The sequence below is a fragment of the Acinonyx jubatus genome, chromosome A2, assembly GCF_027475565.1.
Source record: "Acinonyx jubatus isolate Ajub_Pintada_27869175 chromosome A2, VMU_Ajub_asm_v1.0, whole genome shotgun sequence".
NCBI classification, from domain to species: Eukaryota; Metazoa; Chordata; class Mammalia; order Carnivora; family Felidae; genus Acinonyx; species Acinonyx jubatus.
The window spans coordinates 27,968,802-27,996,730 of NC_069383.1; the positions used below are offsets into that span (position 1 = coordinate 27,968,802).

Below are 27,929 nucleotides of genomic sequence, written 5' to 3' on the forward strand. Positions count from 1 at the left end.
GTTTCTGAAAGATTTATGGCTACAGATTTTACCCTTTCTCACATGTCATCTGGGTGTTGGTAGAAGCTACCAGCATCCTGTTCCCGTCTCTGCCTGGGAAAGCTGGCTTGCTTTGAGGAGCCGGCCTCTGACTCTGAAGCATGTGATCATAGTTTGGCTCAGTGATGGTGGCCACCCTACATTGTCCAAGCATTCGGTCATCACAGGACACTCCTGTCATTTCGTACTGGGTTAAAAAAAAAAAAGAGCTTTTTATTCTACATCCAACTTATTTTTGTTAGTTTCTTATGGGTGTAAAAGCTATTGACTGTATCTAAACGTAAGTGTTTTGTAAACCCTTAACACTGAACTTGCCTGACAAAAAATTAGCTTGAGAATGTATTAATCTTTCTGTATAATTTTCAGTCAACAGCTGCACTGTCAATTTAAAGACCGGGAGTTCTTCCAAGAGGACAAGGACAAACTGGACACTTTAAATCCAACTTCCTGGTTTTCTTATTAGTGAGACAGGGGAGATTCGAATTTAGTGGCATATACTTCACCCTTCCCGGAAAAGAGGCAGGGAAGTAAAGCTTGTATTCCGGTGTTTGTGGTGTTGAAGGAGACAAGTGAAAGGAAAAGGCATCAGCAGGTCCAGTTAACTATAGGGAAACAAAGGTGTTCACAATGTCTCAGTTCTGTAGTGATCTGTGAAGAACTCTAGCTCCTTAACTCCACTTCTGAACCTAAAAAGAGACAACTTTTATTTATTTTATCATTTTGGGGCGGGAGTCTAAGGAGACAGAAAATAGAAAGGAGAGTATTTGCAAGCAGATTTTTGTTTCAAGATTGGGATTGCGTAAACATTCAGCAAGTGCAATTAAATGTGTTAAAATCTCTATTTTGGAGAGTGATACCCAGTTAAAAAGAAGTTGATAAAATAGGATATTTGGTTTTATTAAGCAAAGGTATAAATGTAGAAGGGCCAGCTTTTTCTGAGTTGTATATTCAGCTACAAATCTATACCAGCCTTTTCAAATGGAAAATTCAGTTGCTTTTTTTTTCTTTTTTAAAAGACTTTTCTGAACTTTGCTGTGGACATTTGACAAAAGTTGTGGTGTAGTTAACATTAACAGGTAAGTGATTATGAGAGAGTCTGATTTAATAAGCATAGTCCTAGATTGCAACCATTTTCTTACCAAGCCACCGGTAAATGGAGCACATTATGCTTCTATTTAGGTGGCCTTGTTTGCCCTTGGTTGAATGGCTGGACGCTACGGAACATGTTTGTTAGGACCTGCTGCCTAAAAACGTTTAGGAAATTTGAGTTGATTCTGAGCCGAATGATAGCTTCAGGCCAGCACCAGAGCCCTAAAGTTTACAACCACTATCCCTGGGTCAGCCTGATGTGGTTTGTGCCACGAGACCATGCACAGAGCTCTGTGCACCACTGAGCCCTCCCAGTATCCTCCTCTCACTTTCCACTTCCATCACTTGGTTTTCCAGATCTTCATTTCCCAACTATCTAAATAGAGCCAAACATCATGCCGCTGAGAAGGGTAGGGAGACACAAGTACATTTTGCGTTTGAGTTTAGTTTTGACTCTGTAAAGCTTACTTGTAATCATTAATGGACATCTTAACACAGATGGGATTTGGTGGGTCATTGGAGAAGCTAGGGTAACTTGTAGGGGGGAAATGTGGTTGTATTCTGTCCACTGCATGGCTGGTTAACACTGAGATGTAGCAGTGCCTTCGTATCTTGGTCTTAGCTTGTGATGTGTGTTAAGTTAGAATTTCAGTAATGACCCCACACACAAACCGGTTGACATAATAAAGCAAGTATCTTTCCACACTTGGAAACCATTGCTGTATCTTCACGTTGATAAGATACACCACAAAATTGAAGATAGGGATGGGCAGTATAAAAACTAAAGGAATTTTTTGAGAGTTTTTCCCAGAAAGCTTTCAAATACATAAGTTTTTAAATGAAACTTGTGTTTTTAAATTAAACTTTAATGAATATTAAATTAAAACATTAATCTAAAATATTAATTGGTGAATAAAGCAAGTAGGAACAGGAACAGAAAGAAATGTTCTCCTGTCTCAAGTTCCTGGCTCTTCAAAAATCCCCAGGCATCATATTTTTGGAACGACTAGGTGAGTGCACTTGAATGCAAGCATCATCATTCTAATACTTAGCCAAACTACTTAAAATGATTATTGTTACTGTAAGTTGAGGATGCCTGGGTGGCTCAGTCAGTTAAGCGTCCGACTTCAGCTCAGGTCATGATCTCACGGTTTGTGAGTTCGAGCCCCATGTTGGGCTCTGTGCTGACAGCTTGGAGCCTGCTTTGGATTCTGTGTCTCCCTCTCTGCCCTTCCCCCATTTGCACTCTTCTCTCTCTCTCTCCCTCTCTCTCTCTCTCTCTCAAAAATAAACATTAAAAAAAAAACAAAAAACTGTTTCTGTAAGTTGGAAGTAGACCCCAGAATAAAACAAATCTGTTGTTCTGTACTAATATATCTCTAGATTAAGATAATAAAAATTCATGTGGCCACATAATGCTAAGACCCATTGAGAAATCAGGCTCTCCACCTCCCCTGCCGGCTTTGAACAGGTTTTTGTAGTTTATTAAGTTACCTTGACACTTAGGAACAGCTTAGGAATAGAAGGTGTGCTCATGACTGATAACAAAAGAGTGGCCAAAAGTCACACATTGGTGAAACAGGAAAGGAGACTGGAAAAACCTTGACATTAAATGTTGGAGATACACATGTGTGGCTACCAATGGTTGAGGCCATGTGAGCCACTTCCAGACCTGTCTAAAAATACAAGGTCTGTTCTAGCAGGTCACTGGAGATGCAGCCTTGAAGCCACATTATTAATGTCATTTAAGAAATTGTCTTTGGGGGCGCCTGGGTGGCTCTGTTGGTTAAGCGACTGACTTTGACTCAGATCAAGAACTCGTGGTTCCTGAGTTCAAGCCCTGCGTCGGGCTCTGTGCTGACAGTTGGGAGCCTGAAGCCTGCTTCGGATTCTGTCTCCCTCTCTCTCTGTTCCTCCCCTACTTGCTCTCTCTCTCTCTCTCAAAAATAAAGATTAAAAAAAAAGAAATTGTCTTTGTATGGGTGTGCATGAGCAGGAACATTTACGTATATTGATGTATACAAATATATTTATGGAACCACCCTGACCTGTGGAAATTAGAAACAACCTGCCCAGGTACAAGGAGGAGAAATTAGTGCACAAGTACTTGGCTGGCTCCATTTAGGTGGAGAAATAGCATTTTAGCCATCGTGAAGCCATCATGATTCTTAGAAAGTTTACATTAATGCATCTAATGAGAAAATTTGGGAGAAACAAAAAGATAAGGAAAAGATTTATGTTTATAATCATTATCCACAAGACTGGCAATGGGTCGAATGGTTTCAAGATTCGACTGGGCTGGTTTCAAGATTTAGGCTGGTTTCAAGATTTGGTGACTACAGGCTGATGAAAGCAGGGTTGTTAATTTGGACTACTGTATAATTTATACATATGGCAAGAGTTTGAATAAATCACTGACCCTTCAAGAGTTGTCAGTGCTAAGTTAAGATTTCTCCATGGCTGTTTTTCCCCTCACAATTGGGAAAAAGAACCAGGCCTTAGGCATGGAATTTTGGGCATGTAGACTCAATATTCAACATACTATTCAGTGATGTGTAGGTGCTAGCAATACTTAAGACTATTATCTGTTTCTTCAAAAATAACTGGCCTGAATTAATGTGACCTTGACAGTGGTATTAATTGACTTACCAGAGCTGTTCTGGCAAGTCTTCTGGAGGAACGAAAATAATATGGCCAGTTCAAAATGTAGAAAATTTGTTCTCAAGTTATTTGGTTTCCAGACTTAAATTCCCATTGGCAATTTTTCACAACATCTACCTCAAAGATAGAAACCACTGCACCATGTTGAACAGGAAGGCAGAAGAAACAATTTTCAGAAAATTATGGAGATTGTTTCCCCATCTGAGGTACTGTTTCTCTTGAAAGCATCGTCCCCTTCAATCACTCTCCAGCTTTACTCTTTGTCTTAATATTGTGGCAACAATCTCCCTTGGGCTCACCCCTCCTAGAAATTACCCAATACAATTTTTTGTTCTATGGTTTCTGTCATTCCCTGCTACATTCCTCCCCAGAAACTGAAATGAACAGTAATTGACAGGTAATTAAGAGAGCTGGGAATATACAATGCACAGAAGAGGATTGGGTTTGCATGTTTGTGTTCTTGAAACTTGTGAGTTGATATTGGGAAATAGGGAGTCCAGCAAAGATCCCAGGAACTTCATGGAAGTAATAGCAAGAACACCTTCAAATATTGGCAATACATTTACCAGCCCATACAAGTGTTTTTGTTTTTGTTTTTGTTTTATTTTCACTTTTTAAAATTAAGTTTTAATTTTAATTCCAGTATTGTTATGAACGCTTTTCTCATAAGCACGTTTCCCAGAGGGCACAGCAAACACCTGACCACTTAGTTTGCATTTCCTGGTGTCCAGAGTTCTCTGACTTCCTCAAGGATTCACGCCCAGCCCTGTCCCCTTCTGCAGAGGGAACTGTAATGTGGGCACTCATCCAGTTGCAGACTGGGCTACTTTTTGATAACGAAGCCATCTAAGGGATCTTCCAAAAGCCTCATGGCCATGCTTACTCCATCCCCAGATATTTTTCTTTTGAGATGTTTTTCCTTTGAGAATAGTCATGTTTAAAAGCATCCATTTTAATACTAACCAGTATTTATTAGGGCACTTACTAAGTGTTGGACACTGCATGAAATATTTTGCTTCAGGAAGTTGTCCCAATTTTTCAACTAAGGCAAATGAGACACGTTAAACAGTTTGCACAAAGTTAAAAAGCTGTTAACTGTCAGAGCTGAGTCACAGACTTAAGTCTGTCTTAATACAGAGGCTGTGTCTTTAACCACTAGAGTTCCCTGCCTCCCACGTGTATTAAGTCACCTGTGATAGTCTGGGTAAAAAATAAAAATATTATTCCAATAGCTTCATTTCAAAAGTAGAAAGCTTGGGATTGTTCTGCTTATGCACATGCAAGAGCCCAAAGGGAACTGTTTCATTCTGTTTTCCAGGAAAACACACACACACACACACACACACACACACACACAAAACTCAACAAAAGGAAAATATGTTATAATCATGCAGCTCAACCAGCAGCCACTAAAGCAAGCCAAGGCACGTTGTGAGATCAGTGCAGTCTCATATTTTGGGAGTATTCAGTGGATAGAATATAGTATTTTTTATAATTCATCTTTGGTTTGCTCATCCCCAACCCCCATTTCCCCCCTTCCACCGGCACTAAAATATTTTTTTTCCATTTGAAATATTAGATTAGGTAACTAACACGTTTGAGTAATCCCAAATGCTTAATAAGTGATGACATAAGGATTTATTTGGAATTACCTCAGAGTCCTCTCTCTGAACTTGAAGTGACCTGTGCCAGTGCGTCTCCTTTCCTTACGCATTTTCCATGTATTTCATATTTTTACCACCCCAACGGTGACTTCCAACTTATGAATATCGTATGTGGAGGCAAAACTGGTTTTGTTTTGTCTTTTTTTTTTTTTTTGGCTTATGTTAAAAAAATTTGCATGCCGTTAACAACAACGTTCACCACTGACAGCTTCTGAGTACAAGCATAGCTCTCCATCCTAACAAATCAAGATTCCTGTTAAACGTCCTACGAGTGTCTCTGAAAAGAGTCACCAGAAATTCTTGGCAGCATTTAGAGAAAAATAAGTGAGGGGGTTGGTATGTATTACCTTGCTCCTCCTGAATGTGGTATTTCCAGCTTTGTGCTGGTCCTGGGTAGGAGCCACAACCCCCACTGCTGTCATGTGGATGAACCAAAAACTGCAGAAAACCAGGGTAAACCTTCTAAAAAGACCATCATAAATATGTATAAATACATGCAGTTCCCCCCCCCAACTCTTCCTTCAAAAAAAAACCCCAAGTGTCCAAAAAATGTTGTTTAACGTTCCCAATTTTGCTGAAGGGTTTGCAAAGGGTTCCTCTGAGCGGCCACTCGTCGGCTTATTCGCTTACGTGGATTCACGGGTTTTTAATCTGCGTGCCGCCACCACCAAACCCTGGGCTCGAAGAGGAGTTAATCCCAGATAAATTCAGGGAGGGCAGTTTGCAAAGTGCAACCTGAGACTGACTTTTGATCATCTGTTTTTGTGTTTATATAACAGTGATCACTCAGATGGATCATCTGAGATTTCATTCAGGAGGAGAGGAAATTTAGCGGTTTGTGCTCGTGACAGCAGTATTTGGACCACAGCTTGTATGTTTGTCAATGACACATCTAATTTTTAAAAATCCAAAATATATAACCCCATGACAGCTGTGTTGCTAAGAAACTGTTTAGTTTATAGTAAAGGTTATATAGCTAATTGCACAATGTTTCCATCCGGAACACGTGGTTAGTCGTCTGAAAATTACTGCAGAATAGCTAATATGCAAACAGAGAATGTATCAGAGTAAAACCCTCCACTTTAGACTGCAAATTTGTCTTTAGGGTTTTAAAGATTATACTAATTTTACCTCAAGATGGTTCTTTTAGAGAGCAGGGCTTTTCATTTTCCAGTGTCAGTCCCTGGCTGGCCCCAGTGCTCTCCTGACAATAGCTTGCACGGCCACTTGTGACCGTAGCCTGACCTCTGCTCCCAGATCACACAGAGAAAAGGGATGGGGGCTTTGAGGGAGGAGGGGCATCAAGAGAGGATGCTAATATTCTTAGAATTCTGGCCTTACAATATTCACAAAGGAAATGGTATCATTGGGTGCTCCTTGGAGCCCCTAAGCCTCCATGTGTAGGTCCTGACTTGTCTTAAAACCTGGGACCAATCTTCCTCTAGAACTTCATTTCCCAGCCATGTTCCTTTTTGATCCCATCCCACTGTTGGCCACTCTGGGAGGAACGATGGGAAGACACTGTCACGTTGCTTCCTCATTGTCCCTGAGTAGCTGATATCTCCATCTATTCAAATACATGTATTGAGTGCTAGCTGTTTATTAGGCATAAGGATAAGATATAGTCTCTGGTCTCCAGGATATATAGTCCAGGAGGACAGTGGGAAGATTAAGACATGTACACAAATAGTACGCAGCGCAAAGCAAAATATATTGTGAGACTGTGGAAAATGAAATATAACAGGAGTGGGTATTGAAGGAGGAGGATGAGTTCAGTTTTAAATACATCATGTCTGAATGTGAATGTGTGGGCTCAGAATCACGGGGGGCGTTTATTTGTGCTGGCAGTAAGGATTTGGAGGTCATGTGATATGAGTAGTATTTAAAGATAGCAGCTTGGATGAGGTCACCCAGGGAGACTGTGGAGAACAAGGCTCTTCTGCAGGATGCCCTTTTTCCCATCTCCTTGGGTCAATAAGCTACTTGTCTTTCAAGGTCTCTTGCAGGATGAATTAGGTGCTGTCCAGATTTAAAGAGTGGGAGGGGAATTCCAGGCAGGTAAGAAGTATGCGAAAAGGGGTGTGTCAAGAGGGGCCACCGCCTGTTCTGGGAGCTGCAGGTTGCTCAGGACGGCGTTAGCACATGTGGACAAGCGGTGGAAATGAGGCAGAGAGATCATCAGGGCCATGTCTGCCAGGCAAAGGGATTTGAATTTTATTCTGTAGAATATGAGCTACCCCTGAAGAATTTCAAAAGGTGGCTGCTGTGATCAGAAGTGCATTTTGGACAAATATCAATCACTCTAGCATGTTAAAGACAAGTTGGGGTGAGTGGGAATGGAAGCAGAGCGACCAGTCAGGAAGAAACCAGTTCAGAAGCGACAGTCCAGATAATAGATTGTGAGTGACTATGTGAGGGTTTTTGTGTTGTTCTGGGAGAACATATAGCATCTTCCAGGGGGGAGAAATTCTATTCACAGCCATAACTTTAGGATGGCTCCTGTTAGATAAAGGGCTCATGGGATCTGCATCACACTAATTAGCTTGGAGGTGCAAAGGTAGACCCGAACTTCTTGTTGGGATGGGACCAGAGAGAGCTGAATTTGCTGTGCATAACAGAGTGAAACAAATCTTGAATTCCCGAAAGTAATGTAGGGGGGACAGTAGTGATGCAGAAGCATGATAGAAGAGGAAGGAAGTGATACGCTAGCAAGAAAACACAGACTATTAAGTGGGATGAAATAGCCAGGGGCGTGCGGGGGGAGGGAATCTCTGACGGTAAGTTAGACAGAGGACTTCTCACAACAGTAAGGTCTCATGTTTGGTTTGAAGTCGTTTGTGTTGCTCTAATATCAACCTTCCTTCGTTTCCCCAATTTTCATGCAATGTTGGGGCTTTGGAAATCAAGAAGGAGGGCTGATTGCCATGGGTCAGTCGCCACATTAGGTCAGTATAATTTGCACCAGGGCCATTAAATCATAGGTTTGGTAGATGCAGGCTCGGAGCAGGGACCCAGAGACAACTATGAGGAGGAGTTCTCCTCCATCCCAGGAATTCTCTGAAATCTTGCAGAAGACCATGGCCTGTCACAGAGATGGAATGAGATTTCCAACTGACTTTATCTAGAACATACATGCAGTTTCCCCCTAAAGTTATCCTAGAGTGTTCCTATAAAAACTTCCATAAGCGGAAATGGCATAAAGCAAAGAAGCAATGACTTAATTTGTATGGAAAAATTTGTGAGTATTCCCAGATCCAAAAAATAACCTCTCCTAGTTTTTTCTGGCACACAACTTCCTAACAAATGCACGAAATAAATTGAGATAAAGCACAGATGCTCACAGACGTGGTTCAAAGCTATGGAGGCTTGGTGCTGAGATGCTGAACACAGGTCCTGGTGAGGGGTCTTGGCTGGGCCCTCTCGCAGCCTGAGGTGTGCTTTACCCCTTAACTAGCTCACTGCAAAACAAACACTGAATGCTCTTCTCAGTTTTGGGTTTTTGGGGTTTTTTTCAAAGATGAAAATCCTCTTTGGATTCCTTTTGGTCGATGGAAATGGGTACTAACATAGGTCTTTCATAAAAGTGAAGAGGTATAATGCAAACTTCCAAAAATCAGGGTGTATAGATATATATATATATGTATCTACATACACATACGTCATTTTTACTTGACATATATCTATAAATTTATATATAAGTATGTAAATAATATAAATATTTTTTCATATCAAGTAAAAATGATTACGTGTGTGTGTATGTGTGTGTGTCTAAAATATAATTTTAATTTCTCATGTCAAGTGAAAATGACATACCAGGAGGGTGTGCCTTTTCTCTTCTGAGGTCTGGGGACCCTCTGGCCGTCCACCAGCAGTAGACCCTTTAGTGAAACACCGAACTACACTCATCTTGGAGAATGTCCCACCCTAGCCCTACAATCGATTTCCATCTCCACTGCTCCCATGAATTTGCTCTCATCAAGACCACCAGTTCAAGTGACCCCCTTCAGGCTGAGACAAAACTTGCTGAGACATTTTACGGCACTGACAGCACCTTCCTTGGGGCAACTCTGTGCTCTGCCACACAATTCTCCTCTCCTTCTGACCGCTTACACTCAGAATGCTTCTGCATTCTCCACACTCGCTGACCGTCCTCACCCAAACCGCCATCTCTAAATGCCACTCATACCATGTGACCCCCAAGCCCCCATTTCCAGTAGGAATCTCATCCCCATCATTCTAGACCCGCCCACACAGTCAAACGGACAGGCACTTCAGTCACAATGTATTTAAAACTGAAGTCATTTTCTTCCTCCAGCACCTGTTCGGCTGCATTCCTGTCCCACTCTGTGGCACTGCTATCCACCCAAATGGCCCGGCCAGGAACACAAGTGTCGACACAGACTCCTCTCTTTTGTTGCTCCCTGCCCCCTACGTCTAGCCCGTTACTAAATTCTGTGGAATATGTGCTTCCTTAGTCTCTGCTCTGTTTTGACTCCTTTACACTTACACAGAGTTCATAGTTCAAATTTGTGTCGTTTCATTCTTTTTTTTTTTTTTTGGTTTATTTATTTGTTTTGAAAGAGAGAGAGAGAAGGGCAGAGAGAGGTAGAGAGGGGGGGGGGGAATTCTAAGCAGGCTCTGCACTGTCAGCACAGAGCCTGACATGGGGCTCGAACTCACAGACTGTGAAATCATGACCTGAGACAAAGTCAAGAGTCGGACGCTTAACCAACTGAACCACCCAGGCGCCCCTGTATCATTTTGTTCTTAAATGATAGCAATGGTCTCCCGACTGGTCTTCCTACCACAAGCCTGGACCTCACGGAATCCATCCTTCTCTTGGTTACACAGGTCATATTTTCAAAACCTTTATAAACATCATGTCATTCCTCCTCTTGAAATTCTTTGATGCTCCCAAGACTTTCATAATTAAGTCCACATTCCTTAGCTTGCACTAAGTCACTCAGATTGGGCTCCTGTAACTCTCGGTTCATCCCAGCTTTTTTTATTCATAAGTAGAAAATAGTATGAAGTTTTTGAAAGACATCTTACTAATGCATGCCTCTGCGGTTCAGATAGGCATATAATTTGGCCACGAAAAAGTTGGTAAACATGATAATTTGGTTGAAACCTAATTTCCAGTTTGGGTGTACCACAATGATGGGTCACAACCCCAGTCTATCTGGGAGATGGCTTTTTAGCTGCCAATCATTCAGTCAATCAGTTCTTGTAAGGGCTTTTTGGAAGAGCTGCAAGTCAGAATAACTCAAAGGGATGGGTTAAAACAAACTATATATCCAACATCAGAGGACTAATCAAAATAACCTAATTATCCAACAGTCACTGAACTTTCTTACATAAAATATGGTGGGTTATATAAAGGTATGTATGCTATCTTCCCCTTTTTGTAAAAAACAAAGTAATATGTATATTTAAATATGCTTCAAGGAGAACCTAAAAGCATATACACTAACGGGTCATCAGTGGTTGTTCTGTGTGGGCAGGATTATGGGGATTCTTTAGGTTCTTTTGCTTGTCTGTATACTCTGATTTTTCTTGATGATCACAGACTATTTTTGTAAAAACGTAGGCCATGCAGAAACTATACAATAGCTATATTTTCAATTCACCAAAATCATCAATACTATAAAAAAAGACAGAAATATTAACTCTTGACCAAATCCTTGTTTTTACAGAATTACATTAAACCCTGTGATTTTCAACTATTTTCTAGATCGCTCTGTTTCCACAAACTTAAATATCCTTCCTTGTTCCCTGACTTCATCATGTGACCCTTTTTTTAGCCTGGCATCTTCTCTCTCTTATATATATAATATGTATAATATATATATATGTATCTACATAATACATATTAATATCTATAATATCTATAATATGTATGTATAATATATATGTATGTATTTAGCATTTATTCATTTTTGAAAGGCAGAGAGAAACAGAGCACGAATGGGGGAGGCGCAGAGAGAGAGAGATGGAGACACAGAAACAGAAGCAGTCTCCAGGCTCCGAGCTGTCAGCACAGAGCCCGACGCACGGCTCGAACTCACGGACCGCGAGATCATGACCTGAGCCAAAGTCGGCCGCTTAACCGACTGAGCAACTCAGGCGCCCCCTTCTCTCTTCTTTAAAAGTCCAATTCATGTGTCACCTTCCTTAAGAAGCTCTTCTTGACCCTTTCTCTGCTTTTGGTCAAGGGTCTATGGTGAACTGTGGCTTACAAGTTAAATCCACCTAACGTCTATTTTTGTACAGCCCATGACCTAAGAAGAGTGTTTTCATTTTTCAATGGTTGAAAAAATCAAAAGAGGAAAGTTCACAACTCATGAATGTTATCTGAAATTTAAATGTGAGTGTCTATAAATAAAGTCCTATTAGAAGACAGACCTGCTCTGCTCACTTCTGTATTGCCTGTGGCTGTTTTTGCCCCACAGGGCAGGGTTGAATACTTTTGGCAGATACCTAATGGCCCAGAAAGTCTAAAATATTTACTCCTTAGTTCTTTACAGAAAAAGTTCGCTGACACTGATTTTAGATGATTAGGCTTCCTCAGTGCCCGCCCAGGACCCTACACCTGCCTCTAACTCTGTTCTTGCCGCAGATTCGGGAAGGGATGGTTTTCTCAGCATTCCCATTGCTTTGAGGTGGAGGACACTTTCTAATTGAACCTGGTCTCCCCAGCATTGAGCACAGGGTCTCAAACACAGGAAGCATCTGGTAAGGAAATGCATGATGCTTGCAGGAACGGCGTTAAACTAAACTCCCTCGATTGGAAGGTAAGGTACATGATGGGCGGCTCAGTTGGTTAAGCATCTGACTTACACTCAGGTCATGATCTCGTGGTTCACAAGTTTGAGCCCCGCGTCCGTCTCTGTGCTGACAGCTCAGAGCCTGGAGCCTGCTTTGGGCTCTGTGTCTCCCTCTGTCTGCTCTTCTTCCGCTTGCACTCTGTCTCTCTCTCTTCCTCAAAACTAAATTAAAAACATTTAAAAAAATTTTTTTAAAAAGGAATGTAAGGTACATGAGGACAGGGATTTTATCTCTGGGTATCCTCAGCATCCAGAAAAGCATCCGGAACGTGGTAGGCACGTGGAAAATATTTGTGGAAGTCGTTAAGTACAGTAATGTTGGCCCCATATTTCTGAGTTTTCTAGTTCTTAGATCAATTCTTAGCCTTTCAGGCCATGCTATTTGATCATTAATGAGAATAAAACTCCACTTCCTAACCCTCAGAGAAACAGAGAAACGAGTGTTAAGTTTGTCCCGGAAGGAAGCGGCTAAGAGGCCTTCTCAAGAACCAGTGGATCTACCCTACTCCTCGGTGCGTCTCAATATAGGCTTTTTGCAGCCTGGTACCTCCTCCTTTCACTCAGAGCAACTACGTCAGGGCAGGTATTAAATCAACATCCTGCTGACACTGAGTTATTAAATACCTGTGGCAGCACGGCTCTCGAAGCAGAGTGAGACGCAGCATCCTGGCTCTGTTTCAAATCGGGATGATGTGTACCTCAGGAGATTAACGTGCAAATATAAATCACAGCCTAAACACTTCATCTGGCCTTGGACGGTCTTCTCCCAGTGAGCTGAAAGCTCTTGTTAGAGGATGAACTAATTAGTGTTCATTCAAACTGTATGAGTTTGCAGGAAGGGTAAACTAAGAATCCCTCTCCTGTGCTGAATGGAGAGAGTCCTAACACCACAAATGTTCACAGTGCTGTATTCCGAAACAACATTCTAGAAAGGGTTTTCCTGAATGCTAAATATACCCACTCAGTTTCTGATCCTGTCACACCTGTGTTGTGGTGGGCTTTATAACATTTTGTTTTGTAGATTGAGTTTGAGGGTCCATGTCTTTATTTACATTTTGTGAAGTTCCCAGGAAGTGCATGCCGCTCTCTCCTCGGGCCCAGACATTTCCAGCAAGGTAGATTTTATTTGTTTGTTTGTTTGTTTATTATTTATTTGTTTTTAAATGTTTATTTATTTGAGAGAGAGAGAGAGAGCACAAGTGGGAGAGGGGCAGAAAGAGAGAGAGAGAATCTCAAGCAGACTCCATGCTATCAACACAAAGTCCAATGCAGGGCTTGAACGCACGGAACCGTGAGATCGTGACCCGAGCTGAAGTCGGATGCTCAGCTGACTGAGCCACTCAGGCATCCCTAGCAACGTAGACTTTTAAATGCAAAGGTCAGCATATCTGTTTGCCAATCACTCACTTCTGGTGAGAAGGCCTGGCCCATGTCCCCAGCCATATGGTTCTCGGCCGCCCAGATCACTAACCTCTTCTCCTCACTCCAGAGAATTTCTCCACACCGGCTTTCTGGGATTCATGTGTGGTTTTATCAACCCTGATTTATCAGCAACCGTTTGCCCCTCGGCCTCATCATGATGAAGTCGGAAGTATTTCCAATTTAGAGGAGCCCTGTTCTCATGCACATACAAGGGGGATGGGAAAAGAGGTTTGGCCTTGGCTTTCTGTTCTAAATAAACACACATGTACGTGCGCACGCACACAGACACACGTCTTTTAAGAACCTGCGTTTTAGCTTTCTGTTTGTTTGCATATTAATAATGGGCATGATTGTGAACACTAATAAAAACAGTGAAGTCACTGAAAGTAGAAACTGAAATCCCCATCACTGTTGTGAGAACAGGGACCCTCTAGGAGGTTTGAGTCTGGAGAGAAGCAGGGAGGTGATGTCACGTACAAAGGGACCAGGCTGTACAGTCAGAGATACGCATGGTCACATGCAAACTTGACTTCTTTGAGCCCGCTGCCTCCCGGAATGGTTTCCTCATCTCTAAAACGGGTACAGCCCCTTTTGACGTTTTCGTGAAATATATTCATGAGACAATGTGGATAGTTCAGAAGATGTCAGCCGCTCCCCACATGGAGCCAGCTACCTCGGAGGTCGCTGGCACCCACCTTCAGAGGTTATATAGGCCATTCTCTCTGAGTAAGACAATGGCAGAACAATAGAAACAGACTAAAAGAAACAGACCCAAGAACTATTGGAGAAATATTCTAGTGAAACAAAATCCGCTTGATTGAAGATAATCCAAAGCTTTGTATGTAGAGCAAACAATTATTGAATGAGTGGCCCAGAGAGTTTTGCCAGGACCACTGTTAGACTCTGTAGGACACAAAGGAAACACTGCTAATCATAGTTAAGACAAAGGACTTTAGAAGAGATTTATAGCTTTCGTAAGTTGGAGTGGAGCACTGGAGCCAGATGAAGGAAATCTCGGATATGTCTTTCTCTAATTTGATTTCAGGTCTTCCTTGAGTGACGGGGAGGTGATATTTGGGGATTAGAAATACATGTGCCTTTGTCCCCGGATGTGTGTCGAGGACGTCAACGTCACCGTTTGTGGAGGGCACACAAAGGCTGAGGTCCACTGGACTAAGGCTCAACTAAGGAAAGTTCAAAGGGAGTTTTGAGAGGTGAATCTTCAGTGTTGGCTACAAGATAACTCTGCGTTCAGGGCTTATTTTCCAGGAATTCCCCTAACACGATTTCCTCTATCAAGAAGCTTTCCTTCACTTTTTTTCTTTCTTCCGGAAATAGTTGACTTTAATTGTAAATGATTGAATTGACTCCTGGGTACCTATCAGCCTTTTGGGAATGGGTCTAACATCAGTGCGTCCAGGATGGTGATGGCCACTTCAGGAAGTTTCCTACAGCTTTTATCTCACTACCAAGAAGACTTTGAAGAAAATTTTTGATTTCAGACATTTTAGAAAGAGCTCTGATCGAATTTTCTTGGATGTGAAAAAACAAAGAAAGGAAAATGCTAAGGACCCAAGCCCTTTTTGGGTAAGAATGTCATATTTTTAATATTTAGCAATGTTACATACACACCTCACATATGCATCAACTCAAACACACAAAAATTAGTTTGTTTTAAAAAAACCCAAAAACTTCAATCCAAATTTATTGGGATTACAAAAATAACAGCACATTTCATTAACTCACAACAGCTCGGAGTTACCAACACATCCAGGGATATAAGAGCATCTTTAAATAAACTGCTTCTTGCCAATACAAATCTCATAACATAAAAAAGTAGTTTATTTTCATATTTACAGAAGAAACATGCTGATTGTTTCTTAAAATTCTTTTTGGAATTAATGGGTAAGGCTATTTTTAAAGTCAGGAAACATTTCAAACTGAAGAAGGTACTTTAGAAACAGGTCACAATGCATTCGATTTAATACCGCTGAATGATTCTGCATCCTCTTCTCAAGATCATGTTTTTATCGCAGAGCTTCTGGAACTTCCACCTAGAAGAATGGGGAATTTTCTTTCAATAAAACAACACAAATGATAAAACGAAAACTATCTGTAGGGCACGTCTCGAGCAGTGTTCTCTGAAACTACCTCAGATATAGATTGATTATTGTTGTGTGATATTCAAATTTTATATGATACATTAGGTTTTATTTTTAACATTTATTTGTATTTTTATTATTTTTTGAAGTTTATTTATTTTGAGAGAGAGGGCTCATGCGCGCGAGTTGGGGAGGGGCAGAGAGAGAATCCCAAGCAGGCTCCGAGTTGTCAGCACAGAGTCTGACGTGGAGCTCGACGCCACAAACCGTGAGATCATGACCTGAGCCGGAACCAAGAGTCAGATGCTCAACCTACAGAGCCACCCAGGTGCCTCTATATTGTAAATTAGGTTTTAAATCACCTGAAACTTTGTGGTAAAAATTTTGACAAGTGATAATCTTTTTTGGAATATAGATTATATTCCCTGATTTTCTTATTAAGGAAATCAGGATTTTTATATATTGGAGTGCCTTAAAATAGGCCTGGCCCTTCTGGAACCAAGATGCTAAGAAGGTGGCCCAGGCTCATTCTCCAGTGGAAATGTGCCCACTGGTCACCTGCTCCTGGTATTCCAAATGTGGATGCTTGCTCTTGCACGCTGCAATATTTTAAACATTAATAAATATGTTGAGAGGTGATTTTGGTACCATCGTGTCATAGGGGCTCCCTCACTTACCACATCCGTGCCCCAAATCTGCTCTTGGGTTACTTACCCGCCTTAGCTGTTTTATGCTGCTTCCCCGAATAGCTTCCATGAGATTCTCATGAGCTGATCTCAGTGGGGTAGAAGGTCGGGAAGTGTCTTCCATTTTCTTCTCTTGCACTGACCTCAGGGAATTTTTAATTTCCTTTAGGATATTGTTTGGCTGTTTCTTAACCTTTTTCCCTTTTTTCTTCTTCCGTCCATTTTGTAATGCCCGCTGGGCACTCTCCTGTTGTTTGATGACTTCTGCAATGTTTCGAGTGATGAGTTTTCTCTCTGGGAGTGGAGGAGGGGGGGGTGGGGGAGGAGGTGGCAGCTTTTGGGGAGGAGGAGGAGGGGGGGGGTGGGGGAGGAGGAGGGGGTGGGACCACAGGAGATGGAGGGCGGCTCCTCCTCACAGTTTGGACTTTCTTGGGGAGTTTGGGGGATGACCAGGGAGAGTGCCTGGGAGATGCATGAGGGGAAGAGCCAGGTGTTCCTCTCTGCCAGACTTTGGTCCTAAGATTGGCTCCTCCATCACAGCCCTCTTGCTGTTTTTGTTCCTGCATCCGCTTCTGCCTCTGTTTATCCATATTTCTCGTTAAGAGGCTCGTCATGCTCATTCTTGGTCCTGGGAGCTCAAAATGGTAACCCAGTCTCAGCAGCGTGGTGTTCTCCCTGAGCAGCTTGACGATCTCCATCTCCACCTGGCTGCCCATGATGTGCCTCTGGTTGTGGAAGCGGAGCTCCGTGAGCACCGTGTTGTGCTGCAGAGCCCGCATGATGGCCAGGATCCCCTTGCCCGTGATAAAGTTGGACTCCACGTTGACGTTGGTGATGTGCCGGTTGACTTTGAGCATTTCCGCAATGGCCATGGCCGCGCTGTCGTCCGCGCGTGTGTTGGCCAGACTGAAGGTCTTCACCACCGTGTTGCCCTTGAGTGCCTCGGCGAAGCGGGCGAGGGTCTGCGATGTGATGTTCTCGATGTTGTTCAAGTTGACCTCTGTGGTGTCAGGGTCGTCGTTCCTTATCTTTTCCAAGGCATCCTCAATCACGGTAGGATTTCCGCAAGGGTGAATGGCAGCTGGCGACTCTGTGTTCCTTCCACTGTGGCCATTGGTCAAATTTATGTTTTCGATTTGACTTTTAAATGTCTTTGGCTTAGAGTTATCAGAATCGGTGCTATCATAATTTACAGTTCCATTAATACCTTTCTCCTTCTCAGCTGTTCCTTCCTCTTCCTCCTCTTCCTCCTCCTCCTCTTCCTCCTCCTCCTCCTCCTCTTCTGTATACACCTCCTCAGAAATCTCACTGTTACTTCCAGTGAAAACAAGCTCTTCCTCACTCTCTTCCTTGTCTTCTTCTGCAACCTGAAGAGCACAGTAGCATCAGTAAATTGGTCATTTGTCAGCACATTTTAAAAAAATTTACAAAAGTAACACATGGTTTTGCAATAGATCAAATCACTATGTTGTACATCTAAAAGCAAAACAATGTTATATGTCAATTATATCTCAGTAAGTAAAAAAGGGAAATAACACACGGCAAGTAATACAAAAGCATGTAAGGAAAAAAGACCACTCTGTTGCTTCTGACCTCTCTAGTTGGGGTGATCAGGGTTAACCTTTCATTGCATATCTTTCAAGAGCTTTTATAAACAAACATTTCATTTGTTTTCTGCAGCATAAATATCTAGAATTCAGTACACTGTATTAAAATTTACTATCATTTTGTCAATTTGAATAAATGAGTCAGAACTTCAGCTTTGGAAAACCCTTGATACGTTTCTCATTCTCTTTAACAACTTGCTCTGAACTATGTGACTCCTTGTTTACTTAGAATTTAGCAAATTCAACCCTCCCTTCTGGAATCACTCCTCTGCCCTTCCTTATTTCTCCATCCCGAAGAAACAAATGACAACGAAAATACACATGTTAATGGATTCCCTTTCTGAACGCTCAAAAATTCTTCCCCCGATTTGCCTCCAGAAGCAGCTGCGACAGCCGCGGAGTGCTCTGTGCCCCGGCTTGTCTCAGTGAAGCCAGAGGCAGCGGCATCCTTTGCTTCTCCAGCGAGAACCTACCTCTGGGGTAGGGCCTGGCACAGGGTCTCAGAGGCCCCGCACCACCTGAGAGTGGCCGCTGTCCCTGTTGCTGCTGTGGGGAAGAGAAGCCGAGGGGGCAGGGCTGCTGTTCTTAGCTGCAGGTCAAAACCTAGCTTGATGCAGAAAAACATTCAGGTCACCCTTTGCAGCAAATCAACTTGAAATCTCACGCTGGGGCAGGGTTAAATGAGATGGACTGCGGAAGACAGCAGGTGGGAAAGATAATGGCCCCTGGCCCTAACTGGATTCCAACCATCACGTGAAACAGCAGAGAACAGTAGAAAATCTTGAAGCAAGCCATTGCCCCGGCCTCATGGTCTTAAATTATTTACCATGTATCAATTATGAAAGACTTTCAGGCAAACACAGTCTCAATGCTATCTTTGTCTTTCCTGCTTACAAGACTTTGTACTAAGAAGCCTGAATGACCCCTTCTTTCTCTTTTTCTTGCTATCTTTTCTGATTAAAAAAATAAAAAATTCTGGAAATTGCTAACAGAGTCTGATTTCCCCGAATGCTATCTTTTTAGTCCTTTCTTTTATCTCCTCTAAGGCCCCAAGCCCTCCCTTTCCCCCCAGGGCTCCTGCCGCCTGAGGCATGTGGAATGAGCTTTGGAAAACACCGTGCACGTCTCCAGGTTTGTTTGCCCAGTTGCTACCACAAAATAGCCTCCAGTTATCCACTTGTTTGGAGTGGCAAGCACCAAGCGATGGCCTGGGGAAGGGGTCAGCCACTCCTGGGATGGTTATCCGGTCTTTATTTACTTCTTCAGGAGCAGGAGGATGGGGAATACTACGTGCGTGTGTGTGTGTGTGTGTGTGTGTGTGTGTGTTTGTGTGAAGTTTTAGCTGTTTCGGTATTTGGAGGAAAGGGACCTTCTCAAAATGTAAGGTAAACTGCTCTTCATGCCAGCCTTACATGTTATCCCCTATCCCCTGGAAGACCTTCAGGCTCTTATCTGCAAGAGATGTTTTCCCCTCAAGATGTATCTGAGAGGGGCACCTGGGTGGCTCAGTTGGTGGAGTGTCCGACTTCCACTCAGGCATGATCTCACAGCTCCTGTGTTCGAGCCTGGCGGCGGGCTCACTGCTGTCGGTACAAAGCCAGCTTTAGATCCTCTGTCCTCCTCTCTCTGCCCCTCCCCTGCTTGTGCTGTCTCAAAAATAAATAAATAAAAACGAACAAGCAAAAATGTGTCTGAGAGACAATATCTGAAACTGTTATCCAGCAATGAGTCTTAATGTAACATCTAAATGACACTTTTTCCAGAAAGCCTTCTTTGACACTTCCTCATATTATCCCCTCATATTATCCTTGCCATATAGGGCATTGTACTTCCCCCAGTGAAGTACTTACTTACTTATTTATTTATTTAGAGAGACAGAGCAGAGCGGGAAAGGGGCAGAGAGAGAAGGAGAGAGAGAGAGAGAGAGAGAGAGGGAATCCCAAGTAGGTTCCCTGCCGTCAGTTTATGAACCGTGAGATCATGACCTGAGCCAAAGTCAAGAGTTGGAAGTTTGACTGAGCCACCCAGGCACCCCAAGTACCTATTTTAATTACTTGTTTGTCATTTTTCCCAAAAGACTGTTAACTGGGTAAGGACAGGGATCCTGTCTCTTTTGTTTACCTAGTGCAGTGTTTAGCATATAGTAGGAGTTCAATAAATATCTGTTGGCTGAACGATCTAAATTGACATTGGCTACCAGCTGCTGACAGGATGGGTCCAGTGCTCAGCAGGTGAATGTCCCCAGTCACCTGGAACTGAGAGGTTTCCCAGGACGCAGGATTTTCAGTTCTTAAATCTAGATAGTCCCAGACAATCTGAGATGGTTAGCCACCCTAGGTGGGGAACACCTAAAACAAAGACAGCAGAAGGGAGAAAAGTGTCTGGAGACGGAGTTAAGAGGATATGAAAAAATAATCTTTGCCTACTTCCTATGTTATCTGGCTTTTGGACTGACTGCACTGTTCCAGGTCTGCTATCTGCCAGTGCTCTGGAGTTAACCTTGATCCTTGTGAGAATGGGGGGTGGGAAGGTGGGGATGGGGTGAGGCATGAGGGCTAGTAGAGAGAACATGAATGTTGGCACTCTCGGGGAATAAATAAGGCAACAAGAAGGTAGTGGCCAACCATGTCTCCTGATCACCTCCCTGGCATCTTTACATGAACAAGAGAGGCAAGAGGCTTGGTTTTCGGTTCTGGTTCTGGGTCTACCCCTAAAGAGCTGGCTGACTGTAGTCAAATCAGTAAATCTCTGAGAGGTCTCAGTACAGTTGAGCGGTCCTCAACTGTGGTGTGTGCCATAATCACCTGAGGGGCTTGTGAGACCACAAAATGCTGGGCCCCACTTCCAGGAGATCTGGGGGAGCCCTAGAATGAGCAGTTCTAAGAAATTCCCAGGTAATGCCGATGGGTTGGGCACTCACAATTTGAGAATCGTGGTCTTGGCATCAGCAGACCTCGGTCTGAATGTCAGCTCTCCTAATAAACTGTTAACTTCAACTGAATTTCTTAACCTGTCCTAGTCTCAATTCTCATGTGCAAGAGTAAGAATTCAACTAAATAATATGAGTGAATTTATTGGCACCTATGCCTGAGACCCAGCAGATACTCAAATTAGGGGGCGCTAGACCCTCTGGCCTCCAAGGCCCCTTGGAGCTTAATGCAGCCTAAGTTTGTGTGAACCCAAGTGGACAGAGGCCGTCATTCAATAGGAGTTGAACATGGTTTTCATAAGCCTTTCAAAGCCAATGGCCTGATAACCAAGACCCCCATCTCCTTCTTGTGGTCCATATTGCACTGTTCTTCACTTACATGGCCACTCTCTCCCCTACCCACCTGTCAGCTGCCTTGAACTTTGTCCTGTGTGGGAATGGATTTACAGGCTCCGAGGCTTCTGCTCAGCCCCCCTTGTGACTACAGAGACAGCTGGCCGGCTGGGAAAGTGCAGTGGCAGAAAAGTTAACTACCCGGAAGGGAATCGAAGTTCATCAACACACAGCCTCTCTAATTGAGCTGATAAGCCACTGGCAGGGATCAGCAAAACCTTTGGCAGGATCAGGACGGGTTCCATCATAACGGACAACAGGCTTTGCCCTTTGATTCCTACAGATATAAAGACATTCTGACATGAAAATGCCTTTGTTGGGTTACTGCTGTGATGGCTATCTGTCCTGGATATTCTGTGGCAATTTTCATCTTTTTATCAAGGAAATTCTTTAAGAACTATAATCAAAATGTTATAGTTTGTATATTTTATCAGATTTTTGACACATAATCCCACATCAGGAGGGGAAAAGGCTCTCTGAAAATCATAGTTGTGGAGAAACTGACCAGCCCAATCCTGGCCTCACTTTCCCCTTCCACCCCTCAGTGCAGGCAGACACCGTGGCCTTGGCAGACCCTGGCTCGATCCCAGTGGCCCTTCCTGCAATGATTGACATGAACAAGGCTCACACATATCTTGCTACAAATGTGGCCCACACACCCTATCATCAAGATCATCTAACAGTGCCTAGATTAGTACTGTGGAAGTCTTTGCCATTGGATTCAGGCCATTTTGATTTCAGATGATTCTAGGGTAGCCCACAGGTTTTAAACTGTTGCTCCTGACCTGTATTATTCCACAGGTTCAGGAATTTATTATACTGTATTCAAATTGCTATTTTCCCAGAGCATAGTCTTTTGAGCTTTCCTCTCTTAACGATCTGTAAGGCAAATCCGAAGTAACTGTTTACTGGGCAGAACACAAGAGCTTAAAAGACCCGAGCTCTAATATAAGCACATTTCCCGGTCTCAGGATCACCATTATAAAGCAGGAAGGAATCTTAGAGGTTATCTACTCAGGCATGTTTAACTTGGGTCCCCAGGTGGGTTTCGGGATGTAGGTCGTCATTTTGAAATGCCATGTAAAAGGTTGTGTGTGTATGCACAAGACACGGACAGTATCTGCAGGAGAAGTTTTGTAACTTATCAAAATCTCAAAGGGGTTCTTGATTTACAAAAGAAACCCTAGATTCAACTCCCTCAATGGACAGGTGGGAAAGAGAAGCCTGCAGAGATGGACTATCTGTTCAAGGTCTAACAACTTAGGGACAGCACAGGGACTCGAAATAAGGCCCCCTGGCTCTCAGTCCTGCGTATTTCCCACCACTGCTCACTTTTCGGTGTTGGAAAAAAAAAAAAAAAGAATCATTTTTACTGTAGTCACCATTACAGTCAAAGCAACCAGAGTACCCACTTCTGTCTTTATAGAAGGGAGTAAATCTACCTAACTGCAATATATATGTAATGTCACACACACTATGCCACATCAGCAACTTGTAACTGGAATTAGACTTATGTCTGGCAATATATCTAAACCCATGCCTTGCTTGTGAATTATTTTCCTCTTGAAAACGCCATCTTGATTGACTAAGAGTCAATAGAAGGATCCCAGCTAAGAATTTTACATATTATGTTCCCCTGGGTGGCCTGAGGAATTGTTCAGTAGCAGGTGCAAATGGGTTATGAGGAAAGAAAAGTGAAGAGGACTAAAAAGTTAGAGAAAACAGGTTCCCGGGTTGGGGGTGGGGGTCGGGGGTAGGAGTAGCTAAGGAAAAAACCCGAGAGCCTACCTTTCCACACTCCCCCAGCCTCTCCTTCTCCAAGAGTTTTTGGGACTCCTTTTCCCAATAGGCCATCAGTGCCTCTCTGCTGAATGTCCCCGTGGGGGTTTTCTCGGTCAGACTCTTTTGCCTTAGCCCCACGGGAAGGCTGTGGTCAGGTTCAATGTCTTCCAACTCCCTCTCTAGCTCCTTCAGCTCCTCAGCTGACAGGGAAGCGAGAAGTTCATCCTCATCGATGGATTCATATTTGCTAAGTCCTCTCCTGTAGCCAAAGGTAGACATGGTCCCTGCTTTGTCAGACCCACAAGGAGCTTGGAGAACCAGGCATTCAAGGCAGCCGGCAGCAGGCAGGGAGGCAAGTAGGCAGGCTGGTCAGCAACTGGAGCTCAGAGTGGCCTTTTAAGAGCGGTGATACAGGGCCGTGACAATGCAGAGAGGGGGTGAAAGCATGGGCTGTTTTAAGCAGCAGACGTCAGCTAGACATTTGAACACAAAGAATGTCACATCGGTGGTGGACGGAGGTCTCAGAACCAGCGGGGATTATTAACATACTGGCCAGGGACATATTTAGCTGAGCCTGATAGCTCATGAGGACAGGCAGGGAGTGTTGCAGATAGGGAGTAACACAGTCCTCACTTTGTATTCAGACAACAGGAGAATGAAATTTATTTTGACAATGACTTGCTCCCACCACCATGGCCATGAAAAGATTCTTTGATTACAATCTCAGAGGTTGAGAAATGACTACACATCACTCTATAAGTAGTTATTCAGGTTCTTCTAAAATCATATCGTGGGTGGCGTTGATGGTAACAGAAGGCTATAATAATATAGAGGCTTAAACTTTCATTGTGTTTTTGCAGTTTACAAGCCACTAAGCATAACAAGTCCCGTGAGAAGATTACCCTCCTTTACAGATTTTGGCAACTGAGGCTCTGAGAGATTAAGTGAAAACTTGGAAGCTGGAAGTACAGAAGTGGCTTTCTCTACTACACAAAATGGCTTCTTTCTCTTCAACCAGAAGTATTAGTACATAACTAGATCTGCAAATAAAACTCCAAAAAGACAAATAACAATGCTGGGTATAGTTTATTAGTGCTAAGCACTTTATATGTTTTTATCTCATTTAACCCCACAGTCCTGTCAGGTGTATTTTGTCATCCATATTTTACCAGTACAGCCACAGAGAGGTTAAGTAACTAGCCCACAGCCACAGAGCTAAAAAAGTGGTGAAACTAGAATTTGAACCCAGATTGGTGTGTGGGCTGAAAGCTGAAGGGATGCTAACATGAAATTATATCTATATATTTGTCCATATTCTTATGAGTGTGAAAAAATATATACATACTTTATAGGAGTTCATCATATCATTTTAGCATACATATATATAAAGAGCTGTTAAAATGTGTATGCATAGAAATATACACTTATTAATACATGCATAATATGCCATACTTTGTTTATTGCGTTCTGCAATTGGTGAGTATTTGGGTTACTTCCAGGTTTAGGCTGTTGTAAATAATGCTGTGAACATGTATGTGCAAGTCTTTGTGCAGTCATATGTTTTAATTTTTCTTGGGTATATAGTAGCAGTAGAATTGCTGACTTATATCGCATATTTACATTTAACTTTTCAAGAAAATGCAGAGTTATTTTCCAAAATGGCTGCCTCCAGTTACGTTCCCATCAGCCATGATGTGAGTTCCAGTCTCTCTACCTCCTAATTCGTTCCTGCCCATCTTTCTGATTATAGCCATTTCAGTGGGTATTAAGTAGGTCTCACTGAAGTTTTAATTTTCATTCTTCTTATTACTAGTAATGTTGAGCACCATTACATGCATTTATTTTTACCTCGATAAAGTATTTTTTGGGACAAATCTTACAGTCATTCTAAGTTGGGTCGCCTTGTTACTATTGGTCTGTAAGAGTTCTATAACATATTCAGCACTTCAGCAAGTGTATGGTTTGCAGATATTTTCTTCCACACTGGTGTCTTTTGAAGAGTCTACTGTTTGAATTCTTGGTGTTATCTAAGAAATGGTTCCTAACCCCAGATCAGAGATTCTCATTCTTATGTTTTCTTTCTGAGTGTTCTATAGTTTTAGGTGTTTATATTTAGGGCTGTTACTCATTTCAATTTATATTTGCATATGTATAAGGTGAGGGTCTAAATTCATCTTTTTGCATACAGATATCTGATTGGCTTAGCAACTTTTTTGGAAAAGACTATACTTTCCCCTATTGAATTGCCTTGGTGCCTTTGTGGAAAATTTATTGGCCATAAATGTAAGGATTAGTTTCTTGGAGAGTCAGTTCTGTTCTATGGATCTATATGTCTATTTCTTATGAGATACCACCTTGTCTTAATTGCTATGGACTTGTAGTGCCCGTTGTAAGTTCTCCAACTTTTTTTTTTTTTTTTTTGCAAGAATGTTTTGGCTAATATGATCTTAACTCACTCATGATGGTATTCTGCCTCCAAAAATAACTATGACTCTTCAATGATACTGATGAGAGTGATGATTATGAAATTAGAAATGGTGAGTTCGTTGGTTTTTTATGGGCTGTAGCATATACCTTTTGTGTAGCCTCACTGGTCACACACTTTTTTTTTTATGTGAAAATGGGTTTGATTTTTGGGAATGACATCAAATCACAATAGCCAGATTTGGTGAATGAGATGAGAGTTATTCAGCTGTATAACACATGTTAGGTAAAATAATGACTATAGCTGTATAAAAACCTAGGTGTTTTTTGAAAGCAAAGAGATGAGAAGAAAATACAAGGGGTATGTAATTATGTACAAAAAAAATAGTGGAATTGTGTTTTTCCTCTTTCTCCTGTCCACCCCCCTCCCTTGTTTAATTTTTCTGTAACATTTTAATGTTATTTTTATTTGACAGTTGATTAAACACACACTTTATGCCAGATTCCTATTTAGGTGCTGGGGTTAGAGTAGTGAAGAGAACCAACAAAATCCCTTCCTTTGTGGAGTTTACATTCTTTAGTTGGAGGAAACAGACATAATATAAATAAACAAATAAATACAAACCATATCCTGCAGCTCTATGGAGAGAAATAGAACAGGGTAACAGGGAAGAGAGAAGGTTGTGGGGATAATGTTACATGCAGGTAAGATCTCTATAATAAGGTGACATTTGAGCACACACCTGGAGAAGTAAAGGCTTGATGCATGCAGATTTTAATATATATTTTATGTGACTATAAAATAATTACTGAGATATTCTTGGAATCAGATTCTAGGCTTTCAAATGGACTTTGAAATACATAAGTACTCTATCACTGCCTAAGTGGTCACCTAGAGTTTGCTTGAACACTTTCAGTGATAATGTATAATTATACATTAGCAAAAATTCATTTCATTGTTGGATGGCTCAAATCATTACAAACAATGGTTTTCTATTGTGTTGTAACTGGTCTCTTGAAAAAAATCACCCCATATATTTTCGTTTTCTCACTGGAACAATCCAGAATAAATTTAGTCTCATGTGAGTTTCTTCTCCCAAATCTTGGATGGCTGATGAATGACTTTGGAAATGAATCTGGAAGAGTGTTGCTCTATGACAGCATCACTGGGAAAAAAATTAGGGCGTCTTAAGGACAATACCTTAAGAACAATGGTCCTTAGATATCTTTGTGTATATGCTACTAATCACTCTGATTGCTGTAATAATCACAGCTCACAGATGATCATAGTTCACTGGATCCCCCTCTGGGTAATCTCCACAAACTTTAAATCCATTGGATGAAATTCTGTTGAGCAATTAAACATGGCCACCTCACCCTGGCCAGACTTAACAGTATGATGAATAGTTTAGATTGCTTTGCAACCCTGTCAACCTTGAGGGAAAAAAAAACCCCACAAAACTTTCTCTTTGAGGAAAAAGATCAAATCAAATGTGTTCCAGGCATCAACATTTTCTATTTCAGCGTTTTTGCTTGATTACATTGTGTTTTTGAATAGAATTGCTTTTAGAGTCAATAATACTACAAGCCTTTTGACAATTAGCATCTTTTGTTAAAAAAATATCTATCACGGGGAGAATTATTTCCATGGTTCTCAATTCATAATTGCATACACACGATTTTGCATTATATGGGCAATTTCCTTTTTAGTGAAAACAGAGTTTCCTTTTTCATTCTTTTTTCTCTTTTGGTTTCCCCCTGAAAATACTATCATTTGTTTGTTTATTCAACACACATTTACCCAAGTGCCTGCTGGGTGGACAGGTACTGTGTTGGAAGCTAGGATTACAAACAGAAAAATAGAAATTGAGCTAGTCCCTGCCCTCAGGAGCTCACACTCCTGGGAGAGAGGCAGACAGCTGACAGTAACACAGCACAGGGACAGCTCATCCATGCTGCCAGCAAAAGGACAGAAGTGGGGTACAGATGAAGAAGCAGTGCGGCCACGTGGGTGGAGTTGGAGAAGGCACAGAAGCTGATAAAGAGCTTTCCAGGCAGAGATAGCAGCCTCTGAGCAAATACATGGGAGTATGAAAGCAAAAATAAAAACAAAAACTCATGCATTATTCCATAAAGGGATGGAGAGGAGGTAGAGATGGGTAGAAACAGACCCTGGCTCATCTACTATTTCCAATACAATGCCTTGGTATCTTGCCGCCCAGCCTCAATTCTTTTTGTTTTTTTCAGCAGCCATCACCATCATGGTAGACGCATATAGATGTTGAATACTTTCTATTTGAAAGG

The 27,929-nt window shown here is 42.1% G+C and overlaps 1 protein-coding gene across 1 annotated transcript; it reads right to left on the minus strand.

Moving 5' to 3' along the window:
- Positions 1-15,374: 15,374 nt before the first annotated feature.
- Positions 15,375-23,624, minus strand: LMOD2 (leiomodin 2). Its single transcript, XM_027075387.2, is given in 4 exon segments — positions 15,375-15,756; positions 16,519-16,851; positions 16,853-17,857; positions 23,208-23,624. Coding segments are annotated over 4 exon segments (1,638 nt in total). The 5' UTR covers positions 23,481-23,624; the 3' UTR covers positions 15,375-15,729.
- Positions 23,625-27,929: the final 4,305 nt, after the last annotated feature.